Source organism: Delphinapterus leucas, chromosome 13, assembly GCF_059928025.1.
Source record: "Delphinapterus leucas isolate spDelLeu-1000000601 "Yukka" chromosome 13, BTC_Dleu_Yukka2, whole genome shotgun sequence".
NCBI classification, from domain to species: domain Eukaryota; kingdom Metazoa; phylum Chordata; class Mammalia; order Artiodactyla; family Monodontidae; genus Delphinapterus; species Delphinapterus leucas.
Genome location: NC_143141.1, coordinates 932,007 through 950,907, shown reverse-complemented (window position 1 = coordinate 950,907; position 18,901 = coordinate 932,007). Strand labels below are relative to the sequence as shown.

At 48.7% G+C, this 18,901-nt stretch overlaps 1 protein-coding gene across 1 annotated transcript; it reads left to right on the top strand.

The window, feature by feature from the left end:
- Positions 1-4,171: 4,171 nt before the first annotated feature.
- On the top strand, positions 4,172-11,810 carry LOC149747663 (uncharacterized). Its single transcript, XM_089894195.1, has 3 exons — positions 4,172-4,184; positions 8,890-8,939; positions 9,477-11,810. Exons 1-3 carry the CDS (start codon positions 4,172-4,174, stop codon positions 10,824-10,826), a joined length of 1,413 nt encoding a protein of 470 aa, XP_089750321.1. The 3' UTR covers positions 10,827-11,810.
- The last annotated feature ends 7,091 nt before the right edge of the window (positions 11,811-18,901 follow it).

The window sequence follows — 18,901 nt, the reverse complement described above, 5'->3', positions numbered from 1 at the left end:
TCTCACACCGGTCAGAACGGCTACCCTTTAGAAGCAGCCTCCCCTCCTGTCCAAGGACGTGCAGCCTGTGTGCCTGGCCCTCTTTAGGCTCAGCACATGCGCTTAAGTTACTTGCTTGGCTGTTTGTTTACATTGGTTTGGACTCCAGAATGCTTATTTTACAGGCTCACAGTCCAGAATTATCACTATTTACTTGGCTGCTTACATTGGCCCTGCAGGGGTTCCCTCAGGTCGACTACCCCTCCTCACCTTTCCTTTCAGCAGCACATGCTATTTAGGGTCATCTGGTCGTTTCCTTGACCCATCCGTGGAATCAGCCCCATCTCCAAGAAGCCCTGGTTCCGTCTTGTGGAGAATGGTGTCTCTGTCTAAGTGTCTCTAACATTTCTTTTCAAATCCATTTAGGACAAAACTACGGGTTGGAACGTAAATGTAAGCTGTTCATCTTTATCTTGCAGTGCTAGCACTCGGGTCAGCAGGCCCGGAAGAGGGGAAGGGTCAGCAGGAAATCACTCGCGGAGAGATTTTTAAGTAGCTGTAGCATATTTTCAAACCTGCTTTTCATTAGCAGTGACAAAATCCAGCCACACCCTGGACCTGGCAGCATTGCCTCTTCAGTCTCCTGAAAGCCCTCTCTTTCCCCCCTCCCCCCATCTCTGCTCCATTCCTAAAAGTATGTTCTTGTACTTACAGGGAAATTTGATCCATATGGGCTGGATCATCTACACTTAACTCATAAAAACTGCTCTTTTATAAGAGTTATCCCACCGCCAAGTGTCTGTGAACAACAATAAAATGCTTTCCCAAGAAAAAGTGACGGCTGAACTCCCAAAATTCACCCTCTCTCCCTGACCTAAAATTTCGTTCAATTTAACCAGAATTTATAAAGTGTCCTAATCTATATCAGGGACGCATTGGGATGTAAACATAAAGGCCATCTGGTTCCCGGTCTCCAGGACCGGGAACTAATTAGGCTAATGAGGGAGAGAAATGTGACGATGATAAGACCCTGATGGAGCTGAGGGAGGTCCTGGCGCAGGTGACAGAACCTCAGCGGCACTTGAGGCCGGCGATGAGCTAAGGGTGAAGCAGCGAGCGGGCGACTGAGCCCCTCCGAAGCCCGGCCGCCTGGCGTCCGCCTGCGGCTCCCCAGCAGCAGGGCACCCATCCGGGACCGCGCCCTGAGCGCCGTGCGGGAGCTGTGCTACCCCACCTGGCTTTCCTCCCTTCACCCACCTTTCCCCTTCCTGCCCGCGCAGCGACCAGCGGGTTCTCACCAGTGCTTTTGCGACTGTCCCTCCCCAGCTCAGCCTTCGCTTCGCTCTTTGCCCGACTGTTGCACCAGAGCGGGGCCCCTCCCCAGGGCAGACGGCATCCGGTTCTGCAAGTTTTACAATGTTCTGAGCCACCAGCAGTGTCCTGCCGAGCAGAGGCCTGGGGTCTAAGCGTTACAGCAGCTCTGCCAGAAGCCCAGCAGATGTGTTTAAAAAAAAACAGACCTACTATCCAGCAGCAGAACCAGCCACAGTCAGCTCTCGAGGACTGGGAGAGAAACTTCCCGGAGACAACACCTGACAACGGTGGTCTCAGCCTAAAAGTGGGAACCTGGGGGAGAGCCACCCGGGGGCGTGGTCCTGTGATCAGTCACTGCCGAGGGCATAAATTAGCTGAGCGGCTCCTGCAGGACCGCGCCAGGCGGGGCCGGTTTCCAGGCTCTTCTCTGAGCTGGACCAAAGCAGGAAAGCTTAGTTGACCTAACACTTGGCAGGGCTACTGAGCCTTAGGCTGGGACCAGTTCAGGTCTGGAGCGATCCTTGTGGAGCATTTTCCAAGTTCTGCCAGCCCCGGAAGTGGGACTCGTGGCTGCCTCAGTGGTCTCGGGTCCCAGCCTGTGGCTCCTCCTGCGCTGCCCCTGCCTCTGGGTCAGGGGGCGGGTGGAGATGGGGCCAGAGCAGCCCCAAGGAAAATCTGTACCGTGAAACTGAGCGGTGGTGGGTGTCCTGGCGAACACAGCCTTATTTCTGGAACTGAGTCCCCCTAAAACCGAGTTTCCCCTACTGCGTTTATGATTAATCTCTCTGTCCATAACTTTATTCCCTTTCTTGTCCCCTCTGACCTCAATCCTGTGCTCACTGAACACTAATCAACCAAGGTCAGGTGACTAAGGTTGCTGGCGTTGATAAGATCGTACCTAACAATCGTACTAATGAAAACTGCTGGGACTTCCCTGGTGGTCCAGTGGCTAAGGCTCTGCACTCCCAGTGCAGGGGGCCCGGGTTCGACCCCTGATCAGGGAACTAGATCCCATATGCCACAACTGCGAGTTTGCATGCCGCAACTAAAGATCCCACGTACTGCAATGAAGATCCCGATTGCCGCAACTAAGACCCGGCGCAGCCAAATAAATAAATTTTAAAAAACCTGTTGCTGTCGATATATCATCATTAACATACACACTTAGGTTGTTTCTCCAGGGCCAGATGAGCTAACAGAGCCATGAGCCACTGTAGACATCTTGACCCCTGAAACCATGATTAAGTAATGTCACAGAAATGTCACAAGATGATGAGCAATCCCAGCCTCTTTGTTCTTCCCCTTTAAAACACCCCCAACTCAGAGACCAGGCTGGAGTGGAACTGAGGCCTGTCTCCCGCTCCTTTGGTTGGTGTCCTGTTAATAAATCCTTGCTGCAAACTCCTGTCATCACAGTTTGGCTTTCTGCGCTGCAGGCACAGGAGCCCTTGCTTACTTACAAATCCACCCCCAACCTCAAGCATCCTGGAGAGTTTGTGATCAGTTTTCAGTTTCCGCCTCTCAAGCCCAAATCCACCTCCTGAAGGCTTACTGCCCAGGGAAAGTGGCCTTTCTCTTCTGGATCAGGTGCTGGTCAAATATGGCCACAGAAAAAAGCCAGCACAGTGGCAGGTGGTGTACAGCCCCACTTCTGTTTGCATGCGGAACAGGCAGATCCACAGGGATGGAGAGAGAGCCTGGGTGCCTGAGGCTGGGGGTTCCAGTGAAGGGGTGTGCAGTGTCTTCCTGGGGGTGGGTGCACAAGTCTGGGCATAGACCAAGACCCACTGAACCGCACACTTCAGAAGGGTGAACTTTATGGCACGTGAATTACATCTCAGTAAAAAACAAATGTGACAGCAGAACCGAGAGACACACAATAGAAGCCGAGCACCTCATGGCTCTCCTTGTGGGAAAGTCCCTGAGTTTTGCTCTTGCTTTTGGCTCAGCTGGAGGCTACTGGCCACGTGGGAGAAAAGCCTACAACTCAGGAGGGACGGGGTGCCTCTCCCTGTGCTGGCTCCTTGCCCTTTCTTCTTCCCTAAGTCAGAACCTGGGTTTCTTGGAAGCTGTGAAGTGGCTGCCTGAGTTAATTCGCCTCCAGAGCTGCAGCACAGGGGCTCTGTCTGTCCTTCAAGGCCCTTTAACTCCCGTCGTTCATCCAGGTTTGGGCCAACTGTGTGCGACTCACTGCTCTGGGCACTTGGGATACGTCAGATCCCACGGTAGTCAAGAAGACAGAAACACAGTAAACATTTAAGAAAGTAAATCATGGGGCATATAAGAAGGTGTTAAGTGCTAGAAAAAAGAAAAGCAGAGCAGGGTAAGGGGTTGGGAGCCAGGGTAGGGGTGCAAGTTTAAACCACTGGGTGGGCGGAGCAGACCCACTGAGAAAGTGTCATCCAAGCAAAGAGCATGAGGAGGCCCGAGAGAGCCCTGCAGGGAGCTGGGGAGGAGCTGTCCTGCCGAGGCTTGGCCCCAAGGCAGAAGCTTGCCAGGCGGCTGAGGTGCAGCCAGTAGGCAAGGAGGCCAGGAAGCCAGCGGAGGGCACCGCTCAGGGAGGCACCACAGGTATTAACCGTGTCTTCCTTATTCTGTGTTTTTGATGCTTTGACATCTTGGGGCCTTGCTGACCCTGGAGGGACTGCTCCTCTCAGGTCAGCTAATCCCCAGAGACAATAAATATGCGAACCACCCAATTCAGAGCCCACTCCCAGCCCCTCCTGCATAGACTCTCACTGTCCAGGCCACTGCTCCCCTGCCCTGCTCACCCCAAGGCCAGGAACCAGAAAACTAGGGGCAGCTTATTCAGTTATTCAAACCACCCAGTCCCTACACCATTACCAGCCTTGCCTGCGCCCTCCTGGGGAAACCACATATGCCTCTTCCAGGTGAGAGATGGAGAGGAGATCAGTGGTTTTCGCTTCAGCTATCAAGTCTTTGCTCAGCCCTGCTGACACTACCTTGGAAGGGGATAGGCATGTCACCTGTGTCTGCTGGGTGAAGATGGAAGCCTAGCGCCCCGCTCAGCGCTGCTGGCACCACCCTGAAGGAGACCAGAGCATTGCTGCTGCTTCCAAAGGTGGGGGGTTGGTGGTGGGGAGTGAAAGACCAGCTTCCTACTCAGTCTTGCTGAAGCTGCAGTTGGCAGGGACGTTTTCCATTGAATTTTGGCTGGAGTACGGTGGGTATTGCCAAAAGTTCTTTTCTGTTATTAAGCTATCTTTTTCTCAGACTTTGGTTAGAGATAACAGGCTTTGCTTGAAGTTTTTCTTTTTTCGATGACTGTTGTTAGTTCTAGGTTGGAGGCTTCTATAGCTTTTTGTCCAGTGTGTATGGGACACATAAGGAAACCCAGGGAACTTCCCCGCATGTTACCCCTCAAGTGCTGAGGTCCCCAGGCAGGCCATCTCTACTTTCCACTGTTCAGAGTCTTCCTATGCTTTTTGGTTGTGTCATGCCCAGTGTTTTTTAGTTACAAAACAGAGGACCTGGAAGGAATGGAGCTACTCCACCATATCCAGAACTAGACAACAAACTTCTTTTTAATTTATTACTTTTAACTTATTTTTTAAAAATTATGAGTCTTGCCAACCTAAAACCTACTGCCATATCATGTGCCACTCAGCCATTCTTTTGTGTTTGGAAGATAATTTGCAAAAATGAAAAGTATTGGGCTTCCCTGGTGGTGCAGTGGTTGAGAGTCCGCCTGCTGATGCAGGGGACGTGGGTTCGTGCCCCGGTCCGGGAAGATCCCACATGCCGCGGAGCGGCTGGGCCCGTGAGCCATGGCTGCTGAGCCTGCGTTTCCGGAGCCTGTGCTCCGCAACGGGAGAGACCACAACAGTGAGAGGCCTGCGTACCGCAAAAAAAAAAAAAAAAAAAAAAAGTATTACAGTGATAGCATAGTGAGGATGTGAATAAATTTAATCAATTTTATTGTTATATAATTTATATCCAACCGACGTCACCCATTTAAAGTGTATGACTTGATGACTTTTAACAGGCACATACAATTGTGTAACTACAACCATAATTAAAATATGGAATATTTGCATCAACCCCAAAAGTTCCTTCCTGCTCCTTTTCTGTCAATTCCCTCCCCCATCCACAGCCCCTGGCAACCATGGATTGGCTGTCGTTGTAGCCTTCAGAACCGCACATATGTGGGGTTACCCAGCATATGGTCATTTTGACTACAGCTTCATTTACTCACCTTGATGCCTTTGAGATTTATCCACGTTGTTGCATCTGTCCTTTTTGTGCCTTTTATTGCTAATCAGTATTTCTTTGCATGAATGTACCTCAGTCTCTTTATTCATTCACCACTTGATGAACATTTGAATTGTTTCCAGCTTTCAGCTATTTTGAATAGAGCTTCTATAAACATGTCTGTAAACGTTATTTTTCCTGGTATGATATGTTTTAATTTCTCTTGGTTAAATATAATACATAAACATCAGATTGCCAGAATCATGGTAGGTAAACACATGTTTAATTTTGTGACAAACTGCCAAAGTGTTTTCTAGGCTCACTGTACCATATTTAGTCTCCGACAGTGTATGAGAAATCTGGTTACTTACCATCTTTTCCAGCATTCGCTATTGTCTGTCTTTGAAATTTTAACCGTTCTAGTGGGTGTGACGTGGTAGTTTATTGTGGTTTTAATTTGCATTTTTCCAATGCGAGTCTTTTAATGTACTTATTTGCCACTTCTCCATCTTCTTTGGCAAAGTGTCTATGGAAATATTTCATTTTTTTTGAGTTGTTCGCCTTCTCATTAATGAGTTGTAAGTGTTCTTTATATATTCAGGATACCAGTCTTTTATCAGATATATGCTTTGCAAATGTTTCCTCAGGCTTACATATTTATCTTTTTAAAAAATATTTATTTATTTATTTTTGGCTGCATTGGGTCTTCATTGCTGCACGCAGGCTTTCTCTAGTTGCGGCGAGCGGGGGCTTCTCTTCGTTGTGGTGCACAGGCTTCTCATTGCGGTGGCTTCTTTTGATGTGGAGCACGGGCTCTAGGCGCACAGGCTTCAAGTAGTTATAGCACGTGGGCTCAGTAGTTGTGGCTCACGAGCTCTAGAGCACAGGCTCACGGGCTTAGTTGCTCCACAGCATGTGAGATCTTCCCGCACCAGGGCTCAAACCCGTGTTCCCTGCATTGGCAGGTGGATTCTTAACCCCTGCACTACCAGGGAAGTCCCCCAAGTTTTAATTTTGATGAAGTTCAATTTGTCCATTTTTTAGTGTGATCCTTGCTTTGTGTATTCTCTCTGCAAAAACCCTTTCCCATCTCATGGTCATAAAGATTTTTTTTCTTGGATTTTCTTCAGCAGTTGTATACTTTTAGCTCTTATATTTAGGTCTATGATCGATTTCAAGTTAAGTTTTTACACGTGTGAAGGGTTGAGGTTCATTTTGTTTCCTTATAGATATCTTATTTGTTCATGACTGTTTGTTGAAAAGATGATCTTTCGCCGATTGTATCACCTTGTCACCTTACATCAAAGATTAATTAAACATGTGTGAGCCCATTTCTGGACTCTTATTCTGTTCCATTTATCTACATGTCTATTTTTATGCCATTTCCAGTCTAGGCTACTTTAGTTTGTAGTCTCAAGACTGAGTAGTAAAATATTCTCTAATGTTCTTTTTTAAACTTGTTTTGACTATTCTAGGTCTTTTGCACTTCCATATGAATTTTAGAATTAAATTAAAACCTGCTGAGATTTGATTAGAGTTATATTGAATCTATAGATCAGTTAGGGGAGAATTTACATCTTAACAATAGTGAGTTTTGTGATTCATGGATATGGCATACCTCTTCATTTATATAAATCTTTAAAAATTTTCCCTCAGTGATATTTTGTAGTGTTCAGTATATAAGAATTGTACTTCTTTTGTTTATTTTATTCTTAAGCATTTTGTATTTATCTGTGCCAATATAAAATGTATTTTTTCCCCTGAACTTAAACCTCTGAATGTTTGCTGCTTGTTTATAGAAATGTAAATAAGTTTTGTGTAATGACCTTGTATCCTGTGGCTTTGCTAAACTCAGTAGTTTTACTAGCTTTTTTCTGGATTCTTTGAAATTTTCCACATGGAAACAAATTTACTTCTTTCTTTCTGATCTGGATATCTGTTGTTTCTTTTCTTTGCCTTATCGCACTAGCTAGGACCTTTAGTACAATATTAATGAGAAGTAGTGGGAGCAGACAACCTTGCCATACTCCTTACTTCAGGAGGAAGGCATTTATTATTTCATGATTAAATATGATGTTAGCTCTAGGGTTTTTTTTGTATATCCTTTAACAGGTTGAAGAAGTTCCCTTCAACTGCTCATTTGCTGAGTTTCTTTCATGAATGGGTGTTGAATGTTTTGAATTTTTCTCCATCTAAATATATGGTTTTTTTTCTTTTTTTAGTTTGATAATATGGTAAATTACATTAATTGACTTTTGAATGTTAGCCCAACCTTGTATTTCTGGTACAAACGCCACTTGGTCATGTTATATATGTTGCTTGATTTGATTTTCTAATATTTTGTTAAGCATTTTTACAGATATTTTCATGAGGGTTATTGGTCTGTACTTTTAAATCTTGTTTTAAAATCTTTGGTTTTGGTATCAAATGTTTTGGTATCAAAACATTGGCCTCATAAAATTATTTGGAAAGGATTAACTCCTCTATTTTCTGGAAGCATTGGCAGAGTATTGGCATTATTTCCTCCTAAAATGTTTGGTAGATTTCACCAATAAAGCCATTAGGGCCTGAAGTTTTCTTGGTGCAATGTCTTTATCTGCAGATTCAGTGTTTAAACTAGATAGAAAGCTATTCAGCTTATCTACCTTTTCTTGTGTGAGCTTTGGTAGTTTGTGTCTTTCAAGGAGTATGTAATGCCATCTAATTTGTTGAGCTTATTGGCATAAAGGTGTTTATGACATTGCTTTATCATTTTTGTAATATCTATAAGATTTGTGGGGATAACTCCTCTATCATTCCTTATACTGATAATTTGTGTGTTCTTTATTTTGTTTTCTTGATCTGTCTGGTTAGAGGTTTCTCTACACTATTGGTATATTAGGTATACCTGTAAGGTCAACTGGCCCGAGGCAGGGGAACACAATCAGATTCACAGGTTGCATCAGAACGAAATTCTCCGGACCACCCAGTTCCAGAAACTGCCCTGGACACATTCCGGACCACCCAGTTCCAGAAACCGACCTGGGGACTTTGAAACCAGCCCAGCCTTCCCGCCTTTCGAGGGGCGGGACTAACCATCCCCCAGGATACCCGAAAAGACCACCAAATAAGGAATACCCTGCGCCCTCCCAGATTCACCACACCTCTTTCCCTTCTTCCCCTATAAAATCTTGCCCAACTCTCGCCCGGGCGCGACTTCTCTGGCCCCCTTTCTCTCGGACCAGTGAACCTCGCCCGGGAGCGCTCCCTAATAAAGCTCACTTGAAGCTTTCCTCTGTTTCGTGGTGCCGTTTGTTAAGATCCGACCTTACATTTGGTGCCGAAACCCGGGAAGGGTACCAAACCCCGCGGGTTACCGCGCGGGCCGCTCCTCCCCTCCCCCAGGAGACAACCGGAGAACCTCTACTCATCCACCCGATCTGGCAGAAAACGGGGTAAGTCCCCCTCACTTGTTCCCTCCGACCCTCAGAGTCCCTGCCCACTGGACTCCCTGTCCTTAATCGCGGCCGCGTCAGGGATTCCTCCATCCTCTCTCCGGGCCTCGGGCAACTGTGGAGATGTCCCAATTGCCTGACCGCCCTCTGACCTGCCGTGAATTGGAGACTGAGACCAGGGACGCCTCTCTCCCTCTCCATTCACTCAGGGACAGACTTGGGGTCATGGGAACCTCACAATCGAAATCAGATCCTAAGACGCCCCTGGGGTGTCTCCTAGCCAATTTTACAGCCCTCGGTTTCTCCCAAGATCTCCGTCGCCGACGGCTTATTTTCTATTCCACTGTGGCCTGGCCACAATATCCTCTAGACAATCAATCCAAATGGCCTCCTGAAGGGACTTTCGATTTTAACATCCTCTGTGATCTAGATAATTACTGCCGCAGGACGGGCAAATGGTCCGAGGTCCCCTATGTTCAGGCCTTCTGGTATTTGCGCTCCCGCCCTTCCCTCTGCGTCAATTGTTCCACTTCCTAGATCCTTCTTGCCAAACAGACATCTCCTACATCCAAGCCCCTAATTTCCTTTGACGATGACCCCTCTCCACTAGCCGACCCTCCCGAATCTCTTGCCTCTCCCCCCTCCAGAGCTCCTCTCCAACCTCCACCCTACCCTGAGGCGGTCCCTCCTCCTCCCGAACCCGCTCCGGCCCCTCCAACCGCTCCCCCGCCTCCCTCGATGGTTTCTCCTCCCACGCCCCTTGCTTCGCCAATTAGTGCACATACACGCTCTCATGACTCCCAAGATGCAAATCTCCTCTGCCCTCTGAGGGAGGTAGCAGGAGCGGAAGGATTAGTTAGAGTTCATGTTCCCTCTTCCCTCCAAGATCTCTCTCAAATAGAAAAGCGATTAGGCTCCTTTTCTGCCGACTCTTCCCGCTACATCAAAGAATTTCGCTATCTCTCTCAAGCTTACGATCTGACCTGGCACGATATCTTTGTGATCCTATCTTCTACTCTGACCCCTGACGAGAGGGAAAGAATTCAGACTGCTGCCCGAAACCATGCAGATCAGGTTCACCTTCCCGACAACTCCATGCCTGTCGGAGCGACTGCCGTAACTGGCACCGATCCAGGCTGGACTTATCAGGATGGCCAAGATGGCCGTCGTAAGCGCGACCTCATGATCCAATGCCTCCTGGCTGGCATGCAGGCTGCCGCTCATAAGGTAGTCAATTTTGAAAAACTAAAAGAGATAACCCAAGAACCTAACGAAAATCCAGCTATCTTTCTCAATCGCCTTACAGATGCCTTAACTCTCTACATCCGGCTGGACCCCGACACCCCGGCAGGGGCAGCGGTCCTAGCCACCCATTTTATCACCCAATCAGCCCCGGACATCCGAAAGAAATTAAAATGGGCAGAAGACGGCCCTCAAACCCCTATTCGAGATCTGGTAAAAATGGCCTTTAAAGTCTATAATGGCCGTGAGGATTTGGCAGAATCCAGCCGACAGGCTCGGATGCACCAGAAGGTAGCCCTCCAAACCCAAGCTCTTGTAGCCGCCCTAAGGCCGGCCATCTCCCATGGATCACAGCATCCACGGGGTCCGCAAAAGGCAACCCCGCCGGGGGCCTGCTTCAAATGCGGAAAAGAAGGCCACTGGGCTCGCCAATGTCCCAATCCCCGACCTCCTTCTAAGCCCTGTCCCAGCTGCGGGCTAACGGGCCACTGGAAGAGTGACTGCCCTGCGACTGCCCTCCCTCAGCGTCTCCACGCGGTGGGCAGGCCGACCCAACGGCATTACCACTCGAACTGCTGGGATTGGCTGACGACTGACAGCGCCCGGACTCGAAGACCCCCATCACCCTCGCCGAGCCCAGGGTAACGCTACAGGTAGCGGGTAAGTCCATCTCATTTCTGGTGGACATGGGGGCTACCTATTCGGTCCTGCCTACTTATTCCGGGCCAGTTTCTCCTTCCCAGATCTCAGTCATGGGTATTGATGGCAAACCATCCTTCCTACTCCAGACCGGTCCACTCCCATGTCATGTCGAAGGATTCCCTTTTACTCATTCCTTCTTAGTCATACCATCCTGCCCAGTTCCCTTGCTAGGCCGAGATGTCCTTTTCCACTTAGGGGCCTCCCTCCAGCTGGTTAGACTTGACCCTAAGGTCCCCTCCTCCCAACTCCTGCTTCCTCTTCTCGGCCTGTCTCTAGAACCCTCCCCCTCCTATCCCCCTCTTCCAATCACACCGAGCCCAATCAATCCCCAAGTCTGGGTACTTCTAAGCCCATAATAGCAACACACCATTCCCCCATTCTCATCCGCCTAAAGAACCCCTCCAAATTTCCATCAAGACCCCAATTTCCCATCTCTGAGACTCACCTTAGGGGCCTACAACCTATTATCACCAGACTCCTAAACCAGGGACTCCTTATCCCCACTGACTCTCCCTGCAACACCCCCATCCTGCCTGTCCGCAAGGCCTCTGGGGATTATCGCCTGGTCCAGGACCTCCGAATAATCAATGAGGCCATAATTCTTCTCCACCCAGTAGTACCAAACCCATACACCTTGCTCTCCCATATCCCCCCATCCACAACCCACTTTACGGTTCTGGATCTCAAGGATGCCTTTTTCACTATCCCCCTACATCCCGACTCCTATTTCCTCTTCGCCTTTACCTGGACGGATCCGGATACTCATACTTCCAGTCAGCTCACCTGGAGAGTTCTGCCCCAGGGCTTCCGCGACAGTCCTCACCTCTTCGGTCAGGCGCTGGCACGGGACCTCACTTCCTGCTCCCTTACCCCCAGCACACTCCTTCAATATGTAGATGACCTCCTCCTTTGTAGCCCTCTCTCAGCCTCTCAAGACAACACACTGCAGATCTCCTCAATTACCTTGGCTCTCGAGGTTATCGGGTCTCCCCAGCCAAGGCTCAGTTATCTGTATCTTCTGTAACCTACCTGGGGCTCCACCTTACCCCTACCACAAAAGGTCTAACAGCCGACCGCACCCGGATTATCCGTGAACTCCAGCCTCCGGAAACAGCGGAACAAATTCTCTCCTTTTTTGGGCCTTATAGGATTTTTCCGACACTGGATCCCTAACTTTGCTCTCCTTGCTAAACCCTTATATCTAGCCACTAAAGAAACCCCTCAAGGACCCCTCACCTCTCCTTCTGCCGTTCGACAGGCCTTTCTCATCCTCCGTAACGCTCTGATATCTTCTCCTCCCCTTTCTCTGCCCAACCCAAACCGACCTTTTCACCTTTTTGTGGATGAACGGGCCGGAATAGCCACTGGACTCCTTGCCCAGCCTGTAGGGCCTTCCTACCGCCCCGTGGCTTACCTCTCCAAACAGCTAGACCCAACCATTCGGGGATGGCAACCATGCCTTCGGGCCCTAGCAGCGCAGCCGAACTGGCCAAACAAACACTCAAACTGACTCTGGCCCACCCACTAACCGTGTTTTCCTCCCACCGGCTGGTCGACCTTCTAGGCCACAAGTCTCTCCCTCCTGGGCCCCTCCCGCATCCAGGAGTTCCACCTACTGTTCATTGAAAACCCTGCTATCTCCCTCGACCTCTTCCCCTGCCTAAACCCGGCCTCCCTCTTGCTTATCTCCGGTACCGGGACCTCCCCTTCCCAATCCTGCCCCCAAGTCGTAGAGGCCCTCAGCCCGCCGAGAGAGGGACTCTTTGACACCCCTCTTTCAAAACCGGACCGCACCCTCTTCGTAGCATGCTTGCTCCCTGTTTTCTTAGGTTCCTTCTCAGGTGCATGGAGGAAGTCTCTCGGGTGGCCACAAACCAAATGCTCCTCGGTCCTTACACCTTGCTTCCTACAGAACCCCCCACTGGTCTCCCTTAAGCCTCGGACCTCTGGTCGCCCGGCTCCCCTTTCGACGCCCCCATTCAGCATGAAGTAGCCAGAGATCAGAACGCCACCCCATTACACCAAAGATGTCGGGATGTAAGGCCAACTGGCCCGAGGCAGGGGAACACAATCAGATTCACAGGTTGCATCAGAACGAAATTCTCTGGACCACCCAGTTCCAGAAACTGCCCTGGAGACTTTCCGGACCACCCAGTTCCAGAAACTGACCTGGGGACTTTGAAACCAGCCCAGCCTTCCCGCCTTTCGAGGGGCGGGACTAACAGTCCCCCAGGATACCCGAAAAGACCACCAAATAAGGAATACCCTGCGCCCTCCCAGATTCACCACACCCCTTTCCCTTCTTCCCCTATAAAATCTTGCCCAACCCTCGCCCGGGTGCGACTTCTCTGGCCCCTTTCTCTCGGACCAGTGAACCTCGTCCGTGAGCGCTCCCTAATAAAGCTCACTTGAAGCTTTCCTCTGTTTCGTGGTGCCGTTTGTTAAGATCCGACTTACAATACCTTTTTTATAATGGTTGTTTTAGAGTTTATGATATACATTTTTAACTCATCACAGTCAACCTTCAAATATTATATTGTTTTATGTATAAGAACCTTACATACCTTGATTTTCTTTATGTTTCTTTTGCTTGGGTTTCATTGAAGTTCTTACATCTCTAGATTTGTGGTTTCCATCAGATTTGAAAAAAATGTGGCCATTATTTCTTCAAATATTTTTTAGTCTTCCCCCAACTTCTCTCCTTCTGGGACTCCAATTGTGCATATGTTAGACCACTTGTCATTGTCCAATAGGTCATTGATGGTCCTTTGACTCTTTTTCAGTCATTTTTTTCTTTGTGCTTTGCTTTGGATCCATGCTATGTCTCTACCAAATTTTTGGCTATGTTTAATCTGCTGTTAATCTCACCCAAAATATACTTATTCATTCTAGACATTGTCTTTTCCATCTCTAAATATTCCATTATGTCTTTTAAGTATATCATTCATTTCTCTCCTCATAACGTCTTCTTTTAGATCATTGACAATATTTACAATAATTATATTAGCTGTTTTAAGGTTCTTGTGTGCTAATTCTACCATCTGTTTCAGTTCTGGGTTTGTGTGTGTTGATTGAGATTTGCTTGTATTAATTGCCCGTTGGTATTAATTGCCAATTTTACATTGTTGGATGCTGGATTTTGTTTTTTTCCTTTAAAAAGTGTTGCATCTTGTTTTGGCAAGAAGTTAGATTTCCTGCAGATGATTTTATGGGTTGGTTTTAAAGCTTTGTTTACATGGGTGTGAGGTAGCTTTTCTACTTTAGCTGCACTACTAAGGTGTGACTCTTCTGAGGACTCGGCCCAGTGTCCTGTGTGCTATGAAGCCTCTCCATCTGCCTGGGTGAGTTCTAGCAGTTGTGTTCATCTGCTACCTTCTGGTGGTTCTTTGTATGCCTTATGGGATTTCATTCTATGCATGCACTAGTTTAGTCAAAGACTCAAGGGGGCTCCTGCGGATCTCGGAAGCACTCTTTCTTTGCAGGTCCTTTCATTTTAGTGCTCTGCCCCAGAGCCCAGCTGCCTTGGCCTTCTCAAACTAATCTTTTTCTTTCAAGTCAGCGAGTCCTCTGGGATTGCTTTAGGTTCCCTTTTCTGTGCTGCAGCCTGGACACAGCCTGCAGGAAATGAGCTGAGACAATTGTGGGGCTTATCTTTGCTCAGAGATTGCTTTCATGCATCACCTGTTGTTCAGTCTCTAAAAATAGCCTTTCATTTATTTTGTTTGTTTTCTAGTTTTTATGGCAGGAAGATAATTCCTGTAGTAGGAATTTCTTTCATGGATGGAGGTAGATGTTCTGGATATATTTTTTAATTGTTACTATTATATTGTTTTACCAAGCTCTCACCAAAAGAAAATATCAAGTGCATTTAAAGTTTAATAGCATTCAGTGTCCAGACTATTTTGTAATAAGTTCAATGTCAAAGTAAAAACAATAATTATCTTACTTGCAACCTAGTGTGAGTACTTGACAATCCAGAGGGGATGTTGGAGGGATTAACTGTTGTTTGTACATCCCATGAAAATAAAACCCTTCTATACCGAAATGTAGTCATGACTAATAAGGACACAGTAAGTAGAAAGTTAAAGAAAGGCCCGTCAGAGCCAAAGGGGAGTGGGTGCAGTTGGAGGGCAGATGTTGGAGGACTCCTCTCCTTTACAGAAGTGGCAGAGAACAAATCAGAAGGTGACGCAGGAGGAAAGCTGGGAGTCTAGGGAGAGGCTCCGGCCGAAGAGTTTTGTGTACGTATAACAGAAACTTTGCAACCAACCAGGGGGATGGGCTTAGATCCCAGCCTTTGGGGCTGAGGGAAGGCTGTGGTAGCCATATGCAGGAGGTGAGTTCTCAGGGGCCCAGGTCCAGGGTTAGCATGGCTGCCTGTTTTACAGGAAGAAGCTAAACCAGGAAAATCCGTCACCTTCTGCAGCCAGGACATACAGCCTGATCCCGTGGACTCCGCATGCCATTGATGCAGCTTCTCATTTAAAATGTATTTTTATTTATTATTTATTTATTTAGGCCACATGGGCTCTTCATTGCGAAGTGCGGGTTTCTCTAGGTGCGGCATGCAGACTCTAGAGCATGCGAGCTTAGTTGTGGCATGCATCTTAGTTCCCTGACCAGGGATCAAATCCAGGCCCCCTGCACTGGGAGCATGGAGTCTTAACCACTGGACTGCCAGAGAAGTCCCTGCAGCTTCTCATTGGAAGCAAATTAGTGAAACAAATGATTCTCTCCCAGGGAGGTTGCCTTTGGGGCCAGAACAAGTGTCTTAACTCTGAGGCTTGACTCGTGCTGACCAAGATGCATGACCTTCTCCATTTGGGAAGTCACAAGGCCAATTGTTCCCTGAGCATCTTCTGATTCTTTTGTTTCATTAAAGGCTGTGATCTGTGCTACTTCATGTCACACCTTTGAGCGGCTTCCATGGAGTAAAGGAAATAATCACCTAAAGGGCTTAATCTGAGGGTCCTGTGAAGTGACTTCTGTGCATCTGTCACAGTGCCTTCCAGAAGGAGGACCACTGCCCAGAGGTCACGCTCTACGGGACGTGACGTCAGCTGCTTTCCCCACGACAGATGCCTCGGACCAGGCTGTGGAGAAATACCCGTTGGGTGGGAGGTTGAAAGGAGTGCGACTCGGGACAAGCGTGGAGGCTTTGAAAACTCAGGGTAGGAGGAGTTAAAGCTGGAGACAGGAAAGAAGAGGTGAGAGAGGCAACAGTCTCCACCTGTGCGCCTGCTGGGAGTGGGCGCCGGTCCAGGGCCTCATCTGTATCCAGGGGCCGAACTGCCTCTGACCCACCTGGCACCCTGGCCCAAGGTGCACGCAGTACGCCAAGGTGTCCCGTGCCACCTGGCTGCACAAACACTGCCTCGGCACAACCCTGACTCTCCCCATCCACACAGAGACAACAGACCTCCAGCCGCGCAGTAAGATGAGCCCCAAACTTAGCTAAGAGGCAGTTCATTTCAGAGCTTCCCTCCCTCCTGCTTTGACCTTCCCTTCCCCTGACACTGAATGTCCTGTGAGACTTCCTCTCAATCCTATCTCAGAGGGTTTTACAGCTCCATGGTTTCAGAAAGTGCTAGGCTGGGTGCATGGCCAGTTTGTTTCCCTCGACCTTTCCTTAAGTCAGCCCTACGCACTCTGGCTTCTGCATCAGTCGCTTTTTATCATGGCTGCGTCCTGGGCACGGCGCCTCCTCCTGTTGTGGTGTGACAGCAGAGGTGTGGCTCTTTCAGGAGCCCACTGCCCCCCTGGGAGCGTGTTTACCAATCTCCCCCACCCCAGGCTCCCACAGAACAGCAGAATCATTGTAGCCAGAAAACAGCAACGACATTGACGAGGTTTGGGGCCAGGGCTAGGAGTGGATTGGGCAGAAGATCTGTCATTCTGAAGAGAGGGCTTTTGGGGCTGTGGAAAAATAACTTGAGAGCCAAAATGATGCGAAAGTGGCTACATATTAATCAAATAGCGACTAGCTAGGACCCGAGTGTTCAGAGTGGTTGGCTGGACATGGACCTGCTGAGTCCCCAAGGTGAAGACTAGTCAGTGAGGGTGGGTGATGCTGGGGCTTGGGTGTTAGCGTTTCTTGTTGTACCCTGAGCCTCGGTGTGAACGTGGATAAAACAACACCGTGTCTTCTGATTCCCATCCGTTACCTAACAAGATGTGTCCAGCTCGTGCAGACCCTACCTTACAGTATCCGATGGGGGTCTGTTTTCCTTCCTAAAAGGCACTTGTGCTTTGCCCCCTGGTTTGCTGTTAGAGCGTATTTCCAGCTGAACCTTCCACCCTCCATCTGACGTCAGAGTAAAATGTTTAGAGCACCACCTTGAGAGTCCTTCCCCCACTCAAAACACGTAAAGGTTCCTAATGGCCTGTCGGTTAAGTCCAAGCCACGTAACTGGCCACTTGTGTGTGCGTGTGTGTGTGTGTATATATATATATATATATATATGTATATATATATATATTTTTTTTTTCTTTGAAAAAAATTTTTTTTGGCTGTGTCGGGTCTTAGTTGTGGCATGCAGGATCTTCATTGTGGTGCACGGGCTTCTCTCTAGTTGTGGCGCGCAGGCTCCCCAGCGCATGGGCTCTGTAGTTTGTGGCACGCAGTCTCCCTCATTGTGCCCCATGGCATGTGGGATCTTAGTTCCCCGACCAGGGATTGAACCCGCGTCCCCTGCATTGGACGGTGGATTCTTTACCACTGGACCAGCAGTGAAGTCCCTACTGGCCACTCTGGGGCAAGGACTGGTGAGCACCATGCATCACTGGGATTATCTGGAGGGCACATCCTTGTGTGATGGAGCTGCCAGTCGTTTCTCCCACCATCCCTCTTTATCAGGGATCTGCCTCAGCTGAGGGCAGTGGGTCACAGGGACTGACCCTGCTTACCAGCAGTTATTGGCCCCAGGGTAGAAAGTAGATCTGTCAGGTGAGCTGGATGGCCTCTCTGACACGTTTGGAAGTGGGCTCAGAAAGGCCACCCAATCCATATTGAACGGAGCTGTTGTGCCCGTTTGCACGCCATGCATTACACAGCACAGAGAATTGTCCTCCAGAGAGAAAAGAATACAGCGGGCATCAAAACATCACTAAGAAATAACAACAATTTGGTATAATTCATTACTCATATAAGATGCTCAAACCCCTCTAGGAATTATGAAAATGCAAAATGAAACATTTATTTTCTGCCAATCAGATTAGCAGATAAAAGCAAAGTGGAGTGTATGCGGTGAGGACCACAGATAAGAAGGAAGAAAAGTAACCAGACAGACACCAAGACAGCAGGGTTTGACCCACAGCTGCTGCCCCGGTGTCGCTGTGGAGCTTGTTCCTGCTCAGACCTGTGCACCTGCCTGCAAGGGTGTGGTTTCAGGTCCCCGTTCCAGGCTCAGACTCTGAAGTGACAGCCCCTGCAGTTCACATCTGTCCTCGGCCATCATTCTCTGAAGCACGGACCTCATCAGGGTGGCTCGTGGACCCTCAGGGCACAGGGTGGGACGTTTCTGTGCCTGACCTTCCCTGGGATGTAGGCAGAGCCAGTCTGGTCCAAACCAGCAGGCTTTTCCAAATTTTAATTTGGGGGCAGGAATTGAAGTCTCAGTCCCCAAGGAGGTCTAGGAACTGTACAAAGAGAGCCACCAGCCCTGCAGCTCTGCCGACCAAGGTTTTAGGAGTAATTACCTAATAGCCACGTCAAATTCAAACTTCTAAAACAGAAATCCTAATGTCAGTCCCCTGTGAAAGAACCACTTGACCACCTGCCCCTTGTCGGATAAAGGGAATGCCAGCTGCTCACATACACACACGAACAACAAGGAGCCTGCTTCTCGGACTCGCGCCCAGCCTATCAGACTATTCCTCAGAATGTATCCGATATCCCAGCTCATCTCACTGGGGACCTGCTGTCACCACTCGCCTGGGCTGCGCTTTGGCCTCCTGGCTGCCCCTCCTGTCCCTGCCCAGAGTCTGTTCTCAGAACAGCAGACATAGGTTAGGCCAGG